The 19,443-nt window shown below is 41.2% G+C and overlaps 1 protein-coding gene across 1 annotated transcript; it reads left to right on the forward strand.

Annotated features, from left to right (window-relative positions):
* Positions 1–907: 907 nt before the first annotated feature.
* Positions 908–18,287, forward strand: si:ch211-71n6.4 (para-nitrobenzyl esterase). Its single transcript, XM_047581543.1, has 10 exons — positions 908–1,005; positions 3,359–3,629; positions 5,098–5,518; positions 7,344–7,451; positions 11,452–11,648; positions 13,196–13,395; positions 13,476–13,534; positions 14,230–14,397; positions 15,988–16,215; positions 17,660–18,287. Exons 2-10 carry the CDS (start codon positions 3,366–3,368, stop codon positions 17,800–17,802), a joined length of 1,788 nt encoding a protein of 595 aa, XP_047437499.1. The 5' UTR covers positions 908–1,005; positions 3,359–3,365; the 3' UTR covers positions 17,803–18,287.
* Positions 18,288–19,443: the final 1,156 nt, after the last annotated feature.

Below are 19,443 nucleotides of genomic sequence, written 5' to 3' on the forward strand. Positions count from 1 at the left end.
TACTGTATTTTACAAAAATATACAAAAAGATAACATCCACAACACAAAGTTATAAAATAATTCCAATACTTTGAACAGTAGGTGGATTTATCCGGCTCTTTAACATAAGTCATATTTGGAAAAAGTGTTTTAGTCTGGTTCCGCCAACATATAGAAGCCAGAGGTTATACTGCAACCAGCCATCAGGGGGAGATCAAGAGGTTTTTTCTATATTGGCCATTTTTATATAAAAATGTTGACTTACGTGCCCTTAAAATGGTGTTGTGTTTGTCACGTTCACAAGGAAACAAATAATTCATAACTTATAAGTGGGAATTTTCAATGAGGTCACAGTTCAGTCTTTAAACTTGCACAAGAAGAAGCAAACATGAAAATGAAAAGTGACAAAATATACGAAAAGTGAGTTTGTTTTGGTCTCTATAGCTAATTTCTCTGTTCATGACAACTGCATAAGGAGCATTTCTTTAGATCTCTTCTTTTGAATTATTAATAAATTAACTGCATCACCCACCACATACAATCAGATTTATATGCTCACACATACAAGAAATTTGATTGGTGCAATAAAAAAGCTAAAAAGTAACATCAGGGAAAACTCATGCTCTACTTATTTGATTAGCTGCTAGCTTGAACTACCAAGATGGCCACTACCAAAGACACCAAACAGAGCCTCAAAACCTCTCTTCACCATGCTCTCTGGATCATGCAGTCCACACCAATAACAATTTAATTACTTAAACGGAAGCTTTTCTTTTAATTTTATTTAAAATTGTTGTTTTATTGGCCGTTTATGATATTTTTAACCTCAACGATGCGTCTAAAGTCAGTTTGTTTTCTTAACCTGTTGGTGAAACCAGTTTTAGGGTACTGTCCCTTTAAGAAGCCAAGCGTCCGTTAAGCGCATGCGCACTCTGCCCAGGCAGCGCTGAACTAAATGCGTCAACTTTTTGTTTTCCTCTTGTTTGGAGCGTGTTCCCGTTTTGTTTTGGGAGTTTATAGGACATGGTGAGTAATGAAAGTGCACTTGTCATTTCTTCTGCACTCGTGTGAAATGTGACATTTAAAGTTGTTGAGCCAGAAAAGGAAAGTTTACGGTTTGGAAAACTGTGAATCTGAGCAGATTAAAAAAAAAAAAACATGGTTTCACAAAAGTCATGTCAAAAGGTGAAACTGCAATTTATTTTTTGTTTTCAGTCCTGAAACTTTAGATAACTAATTTTTTTCTGCGTCTTTTTTGTTTGGCTGAGCACTGACCCAAATCTGTGTTGTACTGGTTGGACTGGTTGGAATCTGTTGACACTTGTTTTGTGTTCCCTGTGTATCCGCTTATTGTTCCTCACATTCCTTTTTTCCTTTTCCCTTTTCCTTTTAGGACAATAACTCAAGTACTTATACTTTACCTGAACGTAATTTTGATTTCATGCCAAACTTTATTTCAACTCCAACGCATGTGAGAAAGAAGCAGCTGCGTCTAGGACTTCTCGTTTTTCTAAGTAATAATAATTTAAAGAGTCTTAAAAATATCGGAAATGATTTGATAGTACACACTAATAAATATCATAGATATATGTTTAGAACCAGACATGATTTGGCTTTGTTTTTAAAGACACCATACAATATTGCAGCTGAACCGTGAGGTTCGACAAGTCTCCACAGACGTCTGGGATAAAAATGTGTGAGCCATAGATCAGGGAATAGAACCAAAATTGTTTCTTTCTAAAGCTCCTGAGCGTTCCCAGGAGCATCGACTTTTTAAATGGAGCTCTTTCAGATATGGGGCAACTTCCCGAAAGGACGACTGTCTCGGCAGCTCTGCATCAGTTAGTCCTCTTTGGAGAGCTGTCTGATGAATTAAGTTTACGTTTAAAGGAGTTTAAGAGCCTGAGTGGAGGGGAATAAAAGGTGTCTGTTTAGATATTAGTCAAAAACTGACCTATTTGTGCAGAACTTCCAGCACAGGATCCCCACAGAAGCGTGGAGGTGTAAAGATCGAGCAGTGCTCACAGCCATAGACTGTACATAAAGATGGAGCAGCTCCTCTAAAGTGAAGACAAAATATAACGTTAATGCACATTCAAGTGTCGAGTTATTTGACACTTTAGAAACAGGATGTGGCTTAACCTCCCGATGCCCTGCGTCCTCATATGGGGACATTGGGTTTTATGTCTGTGGCAGCTTATTCTGCTTCAGTTAGACCTCTTGTCCTCATAAGTGGACGTTTTAGTCTGCCATCTAGTGGTAGAAAAGGGTCACTACACTAGTCGGTGTAAGAACATGATTTCAGCGGATCCGTTGTGCAGCGGATAATGAAAGTGATGAAAGTGAACAAAGTACACAAGCTCATCAGATTTGTAACTTGTTTATTTATACTTATTAACTTCTCTAGTTTGATGTGATTTAACAAATTCTGTCAGTAGTAACGAGCTACAATGTCACCAGTTAGCAAGTACTCGTTTGAGGACGTTGGGATATTATTGGCTGCAATCTTGTTTTTGCACAGCAAAGTTCTGAAATATATAGTTTTATATTTTGTTACACATTGGCCACGTTATTGTAATATACAGTGAAATCATCCCTGTGTCCACACATGAGGACATTTTTTTTTGTTTGTTTTTTATTCTTCTTGGATGCTACTAATCCCAGATACCTTGGAGAAATTAAAAATACATAGAAAATAAAAGCTCGGGTCTCAGGAGGATAATGGTGATCTCCAGTTGCCATGCCAACCACTCTGTAAAGGGGTCCCGTGGGAACGTGAGAGTCGTAAAAACTATTTTAAAAAATAAATGCTGTGTATAATCCAACATTTACTTGTAGCTGGTGGAGGTAGAGCAGAGCGTAGTATTAATCAAATGAAAACGTGGGTGAGTCGGGAGGAAGTGTGGTTGGGTCATCGATATCTTCACTCTCAAACCGTGCTGATCATTTTCTGGGTATAAAAAACACAAAAAGTCTGTTTTTAAATATAAATATGAATAATAATATCGGGGAGCAGACTCACACTCTTCTTCTTTGACCAGTTTTGACCAGTAGTCACCAGGAGACACTAAATTGAGCTTCAGAACCTGTCTTCATCATGTCATTTAATTATTTGATTAAATTCAAATTAGTCCCCTTTGGAGACCTGTCTGATAAATTAAGTTTGCATTTTAAGAGAGTGTACGACCTATTTGTGCAGAACTTCAAGCACCGAGTCTGTTTAAATGCTCATCACCTGCAATAGGAACCGTTCTGTGAAGCACGGCTGTGGTAGCATCATGCTAAAAGACTCCAAAGAACCAGGCAGCGATTCAGCTTTCAGCACCTCGACTAAAAGCAAACAGCCAACAACACACTTTACTTTTCTTTCCCCCTCCAGAGTGAAGATGAATGAGGATGCGTTCGAGGTCCATGAGAGGAACGAGTACCGCTACCTGGTGCAGGATGAGGAGGAGGAGGAGGTGCAGTACGTCCGTCACAGACAGTACGTCAGCCCCCTGCTGGTGCTGTCCCGCCGCTGCATCCTCCTCATCTGCCTGGCGGTGTTCGCCCTGCTGGTCCTCGCCACCTACCTGGGCTACGTGGCCCAGACGCTGCCGCCGGGACTCGCCCAGGTGACCACGGACTGTGGAGACTTCAGAGGGAGACACGTGAGTTCAGACCATAAATGTTTATTTATTGTGCAATATATTCAAAAAGGAGTGGGAGGAAGTAAAACATATCTACTGCTTGTTCTCCATCAATATGAATGTTTCCATATTTTACAAAAGGAAACAGTTTATATGCCAAAACTTTAACGATCTAACAAAAATTAATAATTCTTAGTAATTTTTATTTAGTTTGATACTTCCTGTTTCATCCACATATCTGCTCAGTATTATATTTTTATACATTTCTTAAAGTTTCATCAGGTCTGAGCATTACTTCACATCCATCTGTAACCCATTCAATAATTAAACACCACACCATGAAACCTTTTCAGTCTTGTGCGTGACCTGTGAATTTAAAAATTAAAATTTCCTCTCAAATAATAACCCCCAATGTCGATTTCTAAAAAGTTTTTTCGATTGAAGGTGGTGGTGAATTATTTTTGGCCCCGTGTATTATTTGTGCTGTTTGCAGTTCAATAACACCTATAAGTTTTACCAGTTTATAAATAGTGAATTTGTTCTAGATATCCAACCTTGTGAATGATTCTTATTGCTTTTTTTTGTAAGATGATTAGTGGATGTTTATAGTTGTTACCTCATACTTCAACACAGTAAATTATACACGATAGAACAAGTGCACAGTAAAGAATATGTACTGCACAGTTCTTACGTTACGTAATCCTAAATTCCTTATGTCGACCAGACTCTAACAAGATGTCACAACTCAGACTTGTGTCTCTTTGACTAGTTGCAGCTGCAGCGTCAGGACAAACATGTGTTCATATTTTAATTATTAATGAATTAATATCAGACTCGTGCTTCTCTTCACGTTTAATTTTTCTTATAATTTGAACTTTTCAGCACAAAGAAGTTTGTTAACTATTAAGCTTTAGGTGTCATTTGAACATCTTTCCCTTCTGCAACGACTACAGTTTACACAACACAAATACACAGTTTATACAAAAGCTCAACAACTGGACGCAGAGTTTAGCAAACACACAAGCCTGTTGACATTTTACTTTTGACTTTTCACTTTGCAGCAGCAGTTGATCTGAAATACAACAGTTCATTCAAATGAATACACTACTATTGACTATAGTCTCTATTTGAATGTTTGCTGTTTAATTGTAAGTTTCTCGTTCTCCAAAAAGCTTTGAAAGTCAATGGTCCTTTGGGTATTTATACACCAACACTTGATCTGATATAGTAGAATGAAAGTCATTTCTGCTAATACATGTATTACCACAAGTATGTTCCTCAGTTTAGGCTAAATTTACGCTAAACATGGCTCTGTGGAAAATGATTAAGCATTAAATACAGGCATATGAAATCAAATGTGGAAACTGTGGCTGCAGAAAGTGCATAAAAGCCTGTACAGCAAACATAAAGTAGACAAACATTGCAAATATAACGTAAATAAATATCTTAAAAGCAGGTTGCAACCAGTGTATTTATCTCTGTTTTGCAGAAAAATGGAGCGTACTCTTTTCGAGGCATGCCCTACGCTGCTCCGCCCGTTGGAGGTCTACGCTGGGCTCCTCCAGCTGAGCCCGTGTGCAGGGGCGGGGTGGGCGACGCCAGCCGCTTCCGCAGCATGTGCCCCCAGGTCCGACCCTTGAGGAGCACGGGTAAGGTGATGGGCCAGGAGGACTGCCTCTTCGTCAACGTGTGGACGCCCACGCTGCAGCCCAGCGCCAAGCTCCCCGTCATGGTCTGGATCCACGGAGGATACCTGCAAATGCTTAGTGGAGACTATCAGGGATACTCGCCCACGGAGAAGCTCGCCGCCGACACGGGCATGGTTTACGTCAGCTTTAACTACAGGCTCAACGCCTTCGGCTTCCTGGCTCTGGAGATGCTGAGAGCAGGTTCTCCAAAAAACACATCAGGTCAGTCGAGGACACACACAGCGTTTTAACTAAAATAATGAATTTACACCGGATTCAAAATCCCTTTGATCTTTTTCCATAACAGACAGCACTGTGATGCCTCGGGTGAACTGAGCGTAATAAACACTAGAGAATATCTTCACTCATTATTTCCTCCCTGAATGTGACTCCATGTTGCAGTGTTTTTGATCGATGTCTGAAGGTCCATTAGACTTTGGAAGCAAGGAGGAGCTACTGTTAGCTGGGAGGCTAGGAAGCTAAGAGGAGCTACTAGTGGCTGGGAGGCTAGGAAGGTAGAAGGAGCTACTATTAAATGGGAGGCTAGGAAGCTACAAAGGAGCTACTATTACCTGGAAGACTGGGAAAGAAGGTAGGAGGAGCTATTATTAGCTGGGAGGCTGAGTAGCTAGGAGGAGCTACTATTAACTAGAAGGCTAGGAGGGGCTACTATTAGCTGGGAGGCTAGGAAGCTAGGAGGAGGTACTAGTAGCTAGGAGGGTAGGAAGCAGGAGAAGCTGCTATTAAATGGGAGGCTAGGAAACTAGGAAGGAGCTATTATTACCTGGAAGACTAGGAAAGAACGTAGGAGGAGCTATTATTAGCTGGGAGGCTAGGTAGCTAGGAGGAGCTACTATTAGCTAGGAAGCAAGAGGAGCTACTATTAACTGGAAGGCTAGGAAGCTAGGAGGAGCTATTATTAGCTGGGAGGCTAGGAAGCTAGGAAGAGCTACTGTTAGCTGGAAGGCTACAAAGCTAGGAGGAGCTACTGTTAGTTGAATGGCTAGGAAGCTCTGAGGAGCTACTATTAGTTAGGAGGCTAGGAGGGGCTACTATTAGCTGGAAGGCTAGGAAGCTAGGAGGAACTGCTTGTATCTGGAAGGCTATGAAACTATGAGGAATTATTATTAGCTGTGAGGCTAAGGAGCAAGGATGGGCTAATATTAGCTGTGAGGCTAAGGAGCTAGAAGGAGCTACTTTTATCTGAGAGGCTATGAAGCTAGGAGGAACTACTATTAGCTGGGAGGCTAGAAAGATAGAAGGAGCTACAAACTACAAACCTTAACTAAAAACTTGTTTTCAGGTGTGTTATTGTTCCACCAGAGGAGAAATATCAGGACGACTACTGGACAGATTCACTGGAGTAAAGTACAATACTCCATTAAAAGCACAAATTAGGATCATGAAGTTCAAGAATTAGTTGGTGGGAGCTTTTAACAGCTTGAGTTACACTGTGTTGTGTGTTAGAAGTTGTAATGACAAGCCATTTACCACTTAAGGAGAGCCTTTTAATATTTATGGTGTTTACGTTGTGCTCCCAGTTCTATTGAATGCTGAAAAGTCCATACGCTTCCATTAAGACGTGAATACTTAATGAGAGTTAATGTGATCTGGATAAATGGAGCAGCTCCGTTCTGAGGCGGCCTCGTCTCCGTGGGACACAAATTGTCGTGTTGTGAGTCAAGTCGGGCAATTTCTGTTACATAATCCAAACAAGCTCGCTGTGACCTTGATGGGAACCGACCCGGTAAATGAGCGAGCGTGAAAGACACGACACGATGGCGTGATGACGGTTCGCACGAGGCCACGTTTTATCTTCCAGGAGCTTCTTCTTCTTCTTCTCTCACATCTCTAATTTTGAACACTCACTAATTCCCTGCCCCGTTTCCTCGCTCCCTCTGCTCGAAATGAGTTAAATTTAGTCTAAGCTGGTTTGGCCTCTGAAAATGGGACGCCGGAAAGAAAGAGAGAAAGAAAGAAAGAAAGAAAAAGAAAGACGGCCACATCAAAGCGGGTTCTTGTTGCTAATCGATCCCTTGCTCTGCAGGGAACTATGGCTTCCTGGACCAGATCGCAGCTCTGAAGTGGGTCCAGAGGAACATCCATGCGTTTGGAGGAGATCCGGGAAGAGTCACCATATTTGGGCAAAGCTCAGGTATGAAAACAGTAAAATAAATGTACATTAAGTCCATAAAAATATGTAAAAGATATTATAAAGTGTGGAAAAAAGAAGCAAGAGTCACTGTCCTCATGAATGAGCTCAGTTGGTCAGAGCTTCATCCTACAGGAAGATAATGACCCGAAACTTTAGCCCAAGCTCGAGATCGGCCGATATGGATTTTTTTTGGGCTGATACAGATTTCATAGGCTGATACGTGCTGCCCATTTTTCCGAGCCGATATTTGGAGCCGATACTATTTTTTATCCCTTCATGTACATAATAAACATGACGCAATGACAACAAATGTTACAAGTCTCAGTTTAACCGAGAACATTTGTTGTGTTTGATTGAGAACCTGCACTATTAGCTACTTAGCAACAACAGTGAAGTTTAGGACAGTTGATAATTACTGTAATGTGCTGGTGCTGAGTGATAAAGTAAATAGAGTTTTAAAAAAAAGAACAAAAAAAAAGCATTTTCCAGGTGCAGTACTCTGCTAGTGGGGCTATGTATGGGCTGCACGGTCCACAGTGTCTCCAGCAGCACAGGATCTCTAGTCCAAGCTCTACCAGAATTTACCTCAGGGTAAAAACAAGATGGAAAGCTTGAAAACGTTGAACACAGTCTCTAGACTTTAACCCCATGGAGCTGGTTGGTGATGAACTGGACAGAAGAGTGAAAGCAAAGCTCCCTACAAGAGACACACAGTTCTCTGAAGACCAAAGTTTAGAATATATTTTGGGTTATATATCGATTCCATCATTTCTTTTTTAATTTCAGTTGTTAATTTGGTCTGTGTTTTCATTTCAGAGTAAAATGAGACATTATACTGCAAACATTTCAATAAAAATAGATTCAATAAAACTTTTGACTGGTAGCAGACATATACATGTCGTACATATACATGTCGTACATATACATGTCGTACATATACATGTCATCCATCTGAAAAAGATGCAAATCTCACATCTGTACTCTTCTGGCCAGTCCAGATCTAAACTTTGTTCCTTGTGTTTCTATGTCGGAGCATTTCTCTTCTTACTGAAATACACACAAAAAACTACATCCAAAAAAGCTTAACGGCATCTGATAAATGAAGTAAATGAACTAATATGAGGAGAGACAGAGGTTATATGAGGATATAAACTACAGTCAGAGCAGCCATGTGCCTTCTGTCTCATGATACTGTAAAGGATATGAATAAAAAGTAAAAACAGAGGGATGATGGAGAATGTCTCGGCTGCTGCCGTGCCTGTATTGAGAGTGTGTTTACAGTGGGATGGAAGGTCAATGTCCTTATGGAGGAACTAAAAATAGCCAGTTTACAGTCCAGTATTTTTTATTTTATATTGCTTAGAAAACCAATTAAATATGTGAAAGTGAACCTCCAGCTCTATTGCTTCTATCACACATTGGAGACACTGATTCAAATATTCTATTATAATATTCTATTACGTGGGTCTTCAACGCGGGTCCGTGGCCCATAGGGGGTCGCAGACCTTTGGTTGATGGGACATTTTTTAAATTTTTGCCCCACAAATTTACAGAGAATCTGTTCAGTCACCAAGTGAAATCCCATGTTTGTCTGTATGTGTATGTTTACAGTAGTTGCACAGCCGCCCTACTGCTGCACATTTGAACCTGTGTATTATTTAAATAGCTTAATACTGAATGTAAAATGATAATAATAATGTATATTTATAAATAGCACTAGGCTGAGTTTAATATAGGACACATATAGTAGGTAGGAGTCTCTACTTAGTCTCTCCATCAGTTTGAGGTCTTTGCCCTGAAAATAGTTGTTGTATTAAGTTTGAGGATGTTTTTACCATATTCTGCGTTAATTAGCTTCAGTGACTTGTCCTGATTGTAACTGGATCTGAATGATCATGTGGAGAGTCACCATGAACCTAAGAGTCACGTCTACGTGAGAGGAAGCACAGCAGACTCAGTGAGAACATGGAAACTAAAGGTTACTAACACCCTCTCAGAGCTGGAAGTTCATGGAAACTTACACAGTTTATAGGTTTATAAGCAGAAACCAAACAGAAATCAAACATTTACCTGGAAGAAACACTGTCCAGGACCAAATCCAGCATGTGGATAACAAGTCCAACAGAAGAAGCTCCGTCCTGGTTTCACTCTAATCAAAAACTTTATTTATCCCCGAAGGGCAATTAGGACTAAAACACAGAAATTAGGACTAAAACACAGTAATTAGGACTAAAACATAGTAATTAGGACTAAAACATAGTAATTAGGACTAAAACGTAGTAATTAGGACTAAAACATAGAAATTAGGACTAAAACACAGTAATTAGGACTAAAACATAGAAATTAGGACTAAAACACAGAAATTAGGACTAAAACACAGTAATTAGGACTAAAACATAGTAATTAGGACTAAAACATAGTTCTTCAACAGGGGGTCGCAAAACCTTTGCTTGATTAGACATTTTTTATATATATTTTTTAAATTTTCCCTACACAAATTTAAATTTCTTTAAATACATGTTGTTACGTCCCGTCTGGGGGCACAACATGTCTAGGACTCAACATGATGAGGCCCCCGTCTTCCCCTGGTCCCAGGCAGCCACCAGGACACAAAGGGACACAATATAAAGAAAGTTATTTATTTACAAAAGTGAAACTAATTAAAAGTGAGTAAATGATTGCTTCGGGGTGGACCGAGGCCAAAATAACAAACAGAACAATCCTACCTTGAAATTAATCCAATAACCTAACGAAGCCAAACACTTACCTCAAATACAAATTAAAACAAAGCGGCAAAACAGACTCGTGGACCTTACAGTCACAACAACGTTAACACGAGTCCAACATGCTTTAGTAAAGGGATTAGGGATAGCTTAATATTGAATGAAATTATATAATCATAATGAATATTTATAAATGTGTAACGCTTCCAGGTCTGTGCTGGTGGATTGAGTTAACTAACAGAGTGGCTACGTACATGAGCTTCACCGTGCGCTGTTATACGGCCGCTAATTACTCACACATGAGCAAAACAGACCACACGAAACCTGGAGGTCACGGTGTGTTGGGACAGAAACAGTAAAGGGTAAACAAGAGCTCCTAAACATGCACAACTAAAATAAGAAAAACATGGCGCCGTCTGCTGGCGTATCTAGGCAACACATGTGGTAAAGGTGCATTTCATGTTTCAAATATTTTAAAGTAGTATCAAAATATAGTATCTGTCCACCAGGTGCTACTCAGGGTTGTGTTACATTCTGTCCTAAATATGAGGTCATTGGATTCCAGGTCTTCAGAGTTACATCGAATCCTTTCACGATGTGAAGTATCAGTGCAGTTACCCAGGCCCTAAAAGAAAAAAGAAAAAGTATTTTGCAGACTTACAGAGTTCCCTGATGCCCCCAGGACCATCAGGAGTGGATCTGGTTTTATTGTAAACCTAAGAACCAAGAATATTTCTAGTTTGGGACAGTAGTAGACAGTAGTTTGGGACATAGCGTGTAGCTGTGAAGTAATTCTGCCTCCGTGTGATCACGTTTTTAGCAGATGGCTGATATTTCTGGAAGAATGTCTGTGTAGTTTAAGCCTTGAGTGATGTAACCTATGCAGAGATTTAAACGGGCTCTATCGGTCTCTGGCATTCAGAGAGCAAATGTTGACACATTTCAGGCTTCCCTCCCAGATGTCTTCTGCTATTCAGAACCCAGTTCTGTTTCCCAGCTTGTCTTCATGCATTCCACATTTTACAATAAATCTCATACAAATGATGCTGCATTTCTTTCCATTTTGCTCCATCTCACAGAAACTTGTATAATGTTTCAGGTTTGGCAGTTTCAAACTGATCCAAATGTGTTGTTACAAAGTGGCTGATTGGTAAAGGTGCAGCCCAACAGTTTGAGGGTCCTTGGCCTGAAAAACATTGAAGACGTCTGCTGTAAAACATCTGGGGGTGTAAAATATGGAGGAAAGTCATCTGTTTGTGTTGTGTGGTGTGGTGAAGGCGGGACCTCGGTGTGGACCATGATGACGTCCCCGCTGGCCACAGGACTCTTCCACGCGGCGGTGGACATGAGCGGCTCGTACGTCTACAACGCGACGCTGCAACAAGCCGAGTCCGACAACCTGGCGTTCCTGAAGAAGACGGGCTGCAGAGACGCGGCCTGTCTCCGACGTCTCTCCATCAAACAAGTCCTGCAGGTACCAGCCAGAATCTTAATAACAGGAAGCGACAGCAGGGAAGTCATTGGCTTTAACGTCCTCTTTAATATTTGACTGTTCAGATATATAAACCGTAGCTCATCTTAATGATCAGGAAAGACGTTTTGATAACATTTCAAATTGCTTTTTCATTTTAATGGTGTCATTTTAGTGTCACATCCGCATATTGGGACCTAGGAAGGTCTCTAATTTCACCATCAAAATTAAAGAATAAATGACAGAACAGGTATTTCCCCCTAAATCCCTCTGAAGCCTCGTCAGGATATATGAAAGAGAAGATTCTCCACGGAGAAGAAAAACTAGTTAATTTAAGGAGAGCATCAATTCTGCCCGTGTGTCTGAATGATGAATAATGTACGTTATGAAGTGACGACGTGCTGCTGAACTTTCATAAGTGCAGCTGCACGTGACTCTTATTAGGTTTTAAAATGTCACAGTAAATGTCTAAAGCTGCCACTCAAGAAGACAGAAAAGAGCATGTCTTCCATCTTATTTCTGAACTTTCTCTTTTCTTCTTATTCACATGTTTGATTCTTGTTTTACTGACGACTTCTTTAGTCCTGTTTAGATGCATAAATCACAATTAAATAGAAGAGTCGTAATTTATTGTAGCAGCAGATTAAGACGAGAAGCTGGAGGATTTTAAAAGTTAGATGAAGCACGGACTTTTAAATGGTATTTTAATTAATTAATTAATTAATTAATTAATTAATCTTGTTTTGTGAGTACTGAACTGCCTTGTTCAAGACTGTAGACTGTTAAACTTCTGCTGTTAAAACAAAATGGTACAATACAGTGAAACACAAGTAAACCTGTGGTCCATTAGACCATTAAGAATAGCTACTATTAGCTGGGAGGCAAGGAAGCTAGGTGGAGCTACTATTAGCTGTGAGGCTAGGAGGCTAGGAAGCTAGGAAGCGCTACTATTAGCTGGAAGGCTAGGAAGCTAGGAGGAGCTACTATTAGCTAGAAAGCTAGGAGAAGCTAATATTAGCTGGAAGACTAGGAAGAGCTACTATTAGTTGGGAAGCTAGGAAGAGCTACTATTAGCTGGGAGGCTAGGAAGCTCAGAGGAGCTACTATTGGCTCGGAGGCTATGAAGATAGGAGGAGCTACTATTAGTTGGGGGGCTTGGAAGTTAGGAGGAGCTATTATTAGCTGGGAGGCTAGGAAGCTAGGAGGAGCTACTATTAGCTGGAAAGCTAGGAGAAGCTAATATTAGCTAGGAGACTAGGAAGAGCTACTATTAGTTGGGAAGCTAGGAAGAGCTACTATTAACTGGGAGGCTAGTAGGAGCTACTATTAGCTGGGAGGCTAGGAAGCTCAGAGGAGCTACTATTGGCTGGGAGGCTATGAAGTTAGGAGGAGCTATTATTAGCTGGGAGGCTAGGAAGCTTCCCAGCGCTTGGCTTGTGGGTCGTAGTTTGGATGTCCTGGTTGGTTGTTGGTTGTCGTCTTTGTGGTGCGACTTTTGGGTCCAAATACCAGAGATGTCTTTAACCCAGTAATATCGTTGATTGTCTCAGGCCGTCCCGTGGCAGGAGTACCCCTTCTGGGCGGCAGATGACATGTTGGATCTCCCCACTAGAGGGCGCCTCGTCGGGCCGGTCGCAGTGGTGGACGGGTACGTCCTGGAAGCTCCACCGTTCGAGGTGTGGGAGAAGAAAATGAACCACAGCGACGTCCCGTTCCTCATCGGGACGACGGCGCAGGAGGTTGACTTCAGGTGAGGACTCGCCTGGTTCAGGTCTCTTCGCTGATTTGTGAGCTCCGCCTCCACTCAGTCCTCCTGTGTTTCCTCCTCAGTCCTCCGGCTGGAAACATCTCCATGTGGACCTGGGGCGACTACAAGTGGTTTGTCACAGGTAACAGCTGCCGTGTGGACATTAATGAGTGCATGTTAACACTGTGAATGTGTGTTCATGCTTAGCTTTTAGTGCTAGCTGATGTGCACAGAAGGCCTGTGAATATTTAATGGCCGCTCTGGGCGGCAGACTAGACGTTTTCTGTCGCCATGGGAACATTTTTTTTTTTCCTTTTAATGAAAAGGTCTTTAAATTTAAATTTAACTCACACATGATCACATGAGCATCTCGACAGCGCCGTCATTAAAAGGTCGTCCTCGTTCGGGGGCTGGAGAGCCTTTTTTAAAAGGGTTTGTACGATGCGCTGTGACTAAAAAGTACAAATACAAAATAAAGGAGACGGCTTGTTTCCCTGAGGTCACTGGAAAAGCTTTTAAAGGTTTTCCATCAAATGTTTTCTGGCCTGTTGTATGTGGAGGTAACAGCAGTGTTGCCAAAAATAGAAAGAGGATTAACAAGTTTATTAAAAGGTGCACGTCACATATCGACCCTTCCTGTCCTGACTTTCTACACAGTCACATAAAAGAAAAACAAAACACAGTGAACATTAAGAAGAGTTGGTGTTAAATGTAGTTTTAATAAACACTTTTAGTTTTATATCTCTTGTTGACATCATATCATATTCTACACATGCTCTGTACAGTATATTTGTTCATATCACCTGTTCTCTTCTTCTTCTTCTTCTGTCCCTTCAGAGAAGCTTCAGTCTTTCAGTAAGAATCTCTCCCATGATGCTTTGCTCCAGTATCCCAGCTCGGAGCACTGTCCCACCACAGACCGCTGTCCAGAGAGGTCCTACACCACCATGGTGTCGGACATCAGGGTCACATGCCCCAACAACGACCTGGCCAGGAGGGCCGCAGGTAAACTCCTAACGCCAAGTCCTTTAAATCAGCTACTAGCTACTATTAGCTGGGAGGCTAGAAAGCTCAGATGAGCTACTATTAGCTGGTAGGATAGGAAGCTAGTAGGAGCTACTATAAGCTAGGAAGCTTGGATGAGCTACTGTTGGCTGGAAGGATAGGAAGCTAGGGGGAGCTACATTTAGCTAGGAGGCCAAGAAGCTCAGATGAGCTACTATTAGCTGGGAGGATAGGAAGCGCAGATGAGCTACTATCAGCTGGGAGGATAGCAAGCTAGGAGGAGCTACTATTAGCTGTGAAGCTAGGAGGAGTTGCTATTAGCTAGGAAGCTAGGATGAGCTACTGTTAGCTAGGAGGCCAGGAAACTCAGATAAGCTACTATTAGCTGGGAGGATAGGAAGCTAATAGGAGCTACTATTAGCTAGGAAGCTAAGAGGAGCTATTATTAGCTAGTAAGCTAGGAGGAGCTACTATTTGCTGGGAAGCTAGTAGGAGTTACTGTTAGCTAGGAAGCTAAGAGGAGCTCCTATTAGCTGGGAGGCTAGAAGTAGGGCGGACAACTTGGGGAAAAAAATAAGCTCTGAGTCGTCAAACTTGGAAATTACTGCTTCCAAAATAAAAATAAATATCTGCTGCACATATTTTAATGTTCTGCAAACGTGACAACATGCCAAACGTATTGTTCTCCTCTGAGTTAACCTGTAACGTGAAAACTATGATATCGAAAGTCTGAATTTTCTGAGTTGGAATAAGGAATTTCTGAGTTTTCGTGAAGGCATCATCCAAGCCCTCGTTTGTTTTTCACTGTTGTCAGAAAGAGTAGAGTATAATGTACTGTTTACTGTAAAAATAGTTTTTGTTTAAATTGAAGTTTAATTAAATGGTTAAATTGGTAATTGAATAATTCCTCGTTCTGAATTCAAGCGAAGTAAAATAAAATGTAAATGCTCAACATGAGTAAATTAACTACAGTGACTCTTTCTCTTATAATTTCTTATTACATTCTTCACCCTGAAAGTATTAGTCCCTGGAGAGTTCATTAGTCTCTGAAAAGCTGTGAGTGTTTTCCCCTGCTGACACCAGAAGTTAAATGTTCTGCCTCCCTGTAGTACATTAGTATATTAGAGCATTAGTGTACATTACACCGTTCTCTTGGTTTAGCTGCTGCAGCTCTTGAGTGAGTTTTTGTATATATATATTTCTTTCTTTCTTTTTTTTTTTGCTGCAGCAGAATGGGGCTTCGTGTAGTTTCTGTGCCTCCGGGGCTTGTTAAACTCACTCAGTGGTGAAGCTCTGACTAAAATGACATTTAGATGTTGTTAGAGGTGGCTGCAGGGCATCCTGGCTGATTATTTTTTTCTTTTCCGTTTGCGTCGCTTGACTTTTTTATGTTGTTCAGCGTGTTTTCTTTGAATCCCGGCCAATCTGGGCTGAAGCTGAAGGATAAATCAGAGGCTTTGGAGGCTCATGATGCTAATGTTGTTTTCAGCAAAGTACTGATTCCTTTCGAATTAAATAAGTGAATAGAGCAAAGCAGCACATGATGAGTGAACAGGGTTTGTACACACTCTGTTCCTTCTTGGTTCCCAGACGCCCTCAGCAGCCCCGTGTATCGCTACGTGGTGACGTATGTGCCGTCAGGGCCGATCAACGCGTCCGGAGACCTGCTGGCGTTCCCCAGCCGCTTCTCCTTCCACTGCCTGGACGCCGTGGCTTTCTTCGGAGGGCTGGAGGCCGCGCTGGGAAAACCTCTCTCCGATAAAGACAAGAGCTTCCAGGAGCTCATCACACGGCACCTCGTCAACTTCGCCAAAACAGGTGCCAACTTTCCCCCCTGTCTAACTTCTTTTAGCATTTGTTTTTCTGTGGTCAAAAGTGGTCATTTTTAAACTTTACTGTACCAGGTTAGTTCCATTCAGAACAATGATCTAACTTCACCTTGAACATAATAAAACAAAACAAACATAAGAATAAAAAACAAAAACGGAACAATATCATGTCAAACACACTCTCATCTTTTTACAAAAATAAATTGTTTGTTCGAAACGAGACAAGAAGAAGCAAAAATGCTTCTTCACAAATTATATCAATCAAATTTAACTTCAAGTTTTCTTTTTAAGTATGATAAACAGAAATACAATGAACCACATATAATTGTTCTTTTCCAAAAAAAAAAAAAAAAGCTGGGAGGCTAGGACGCTCAGATGAGCTACTACTATTAGCTGGGGGGCTACGTAGCACAGATGAGCTACTATTAGCTGGGGGGCTAGGTAGCTAGGAGGACCTACTATTAGCTGAGAAGCTAGGAGTAGCTACTATTAGCTGGGGGGCTAAGAAGCTAGGAGTAGCTGATATTAGCTGGGGGGCTAAGAAGCTATGAGTAGCTGCTAATAGCTGGGGGGCTAGGTAACTCAGATGAGCTACTATTAGCTGGGGGGCTACGTAGCTCAGATGAGCTACTATTAGCTGGGGGGCTAGGTAGCTAGGAGAACCTACTATTAGCTGAGAAGCTAGGAGTAGCTACTATTAGCTGGGGGGCTAAGAAGCTAGGAGTAGCTGCTATTAGCTGGGGGGCTAAGAAGCTAGGAGTAGCTACTATTAGCTGGAAGGCTAGGAGTAGCTACTATTAGCTGAGAAGCTAGGAGTAGCTACTATTAGCTGAGAAGCTAGGAGTAGCTACTATTGGCTGGAAGGCTAGGAAGCTCCCTCGTACTTGGTTCATCAGTCGTAGTTTGGAGTTTAGTTTCTCTCTGTTAACGGAGAATCGACTCCTGTTTCTAAAATAAAACACTAACCTTAAACTCGGCTTTTTGATAAGATTTTTCGCTTGAAGTTTAAAAGACAGACGGTCGTCTTGATATTTATAGCAGGAGACGATCTCTAGTTTCCTTCCTTGAGTTGTAACATCTAAGGTGTTGTCAGGATCTGGCCTGTTAGAAAACAACATCACCTTAGTTTTGTCAGGATTTAAAAGCAGTTCTACATGAAACAGCTGAGTCTGGATGATATTAAAAACTGTCTGACTCCATGATGGAGGGAGCAGCACAGTATAATATTACAGGAATCTGGAGACGCTGTAAATTCGACCAACTCCAGCTGATTGTTGTAACTGGCAACAAAGAGAAGAGGTGAAAACAGCTCAGCCAGTAACAATCTGCACCGTTAATCAGTCACAATGAACATGAAGCTTTGTCTCTGTGCGTCAGAGAAGACACTTAGGGGAAGATTTGAAAATGCAACTCTTTCATCTTTCGTCTTCCAGGAAGGATGGAGAAGGAGTGGCCCGAGTACCCAGCAGCCATTGCTCTGCTGTCGGACGGCCTGAAGCCGTCCCAGAACTACTCGGCCGCTCGCTGCGAGCTGTGGAAGGAGAACGGCCTGTACGACTACGCCTGGATGAACTGAGCGCACACAGCGTCACGCTGATGACTTCTGCTTCATCCGCCTCAGACTGACTGCAGTTTGAAAACCTCACCGGAAATGCAGCGTTTTTATGGGTTTGAAGTTCAGCCTTCATGTCTTAATTTTACATTCTGAAGCGTTAACGGCAGCCATGTTCGTGTTTGAATCTCTTGATCCCCAGTGGTGTCTCTTCATGCAGATCATTTTGGTTTTGTAAACGGAAAGCTTGACTTCCTGCGTAGCTGCAAACCACTAGGGGAGAGCTTTAGTGTTTTAACTTGGGTGAATTTAGCTCAAAGTGGGAGAATAAGCTTGAAGGAAGCATGTCGACCAGAGTAAATGACCAAAGTGAAATGCATCATGGGATTTAGGAGTCGTATGAAATATGAGGAAAGTGACCATGCAGGAAGCTCTATTGTCCAGAATATATGAGATGCATAGGAAGATGCATTTCCCTGATCTCATGAAATGCTCCAGAAAAAAGAAAAGCTGCTTTTATTTTTTATTCTTTAAAGACAAAAAGCTATTTTAAACATGTAAACGTTTAGAAAGTATTCCGTCCTACAAAAAGCGCACTTTAATTGGCTTACTGTGCAAAAATAACTCCTTTTTGCACATGACATTCCAAAACAATCGCAGCCCTGATGAAATGTCAAGGCTCATATTCCTTCAGCCTGTCGTCCTGATTGTAAATAATCCAGAGAACAAATATCTCTAAATCAACTGAACCGTCCTCCAACAAATGACGTTTCTCAGCAGACGCCTCCATCACTGTCAGTCATCGCTCTGCTCTGACAGACGACATGTTTATAACCACTTCGCTGTTACTCTTCCGTCCAAATGTTAGAACTGATGGACGGTCGCAGTGACTGCAAACTGAAGTTCTTCCTCTTAAATTAAATTTTGGGGGTTGATGCAGCTCGGTGTGTGTGTGTGTGACGTTTCATCTTTTTCAAGCGAGTTACTGAGAAAAAGTCTTGATATTCAGTTTATAGGTTAAAACAGCTTGAATCTACTTTTATTTAGACACTGCTTCCTTAAAAATGTCCTTAATTCACAGTTAATACCAGCCAGCGGTTCTTCTTTTAAGTTAGTGATTAATAGGAGTTAATTTATTAGAATTTGGTAACTTTATTTATAAAACTACAAAATGATACAGATTTCCAAACTAAATTTTGATATTGGGCCGTTCCACAAGACAACAAGAGGTCAACATTAGCTAGTAAATGCCCAACAATTCTAATATAATTATAATCTATCCTGAACCTTTATGTTTCCCACTTCACCCATTAGAAAATCCAGCCTCGCTGACTCATGTTTTGGATGCGCACTAAGAATAGACCCTTCACGGCCTCCGTCACTGTGACGTCTGGCGTTAGCTGGAGGCAAAACAGAGGGAAGCTGGAATCAAACACTGTCACTTTCAAAAAAAAAAGTCGACTTTGCTTGAAGGTGATTAAAAGGAAAGATCGAAGTGAAACACACACATTTAATATCAGGTCAGATTAATATCTTATACTTAATCAGTTTCAACCTGGATAACGTTATGGATCAAAACTGTGACTGAAATCACATTAAGTTAATCATTATTTGGAGGATTCTTAATACATGCTAATGCTAACCACTAGCTAACACATCGTTAGC

This window comes from Mugil cephalus, chromosome 3, assembly GCF_022458985.1.
Source record: "Mugil cephalus isolate CIBA_MC_2020 chromosome 3, CIBA_Mcephalus_1.1, whole genome shotgun sequence".
NCBI classification, from domain to species: Eukaryota; Metazoa; Chordata; class Actinopteri; order Mugiliformes; family Mugilidae; genus Mugil; species Mugil cephalus.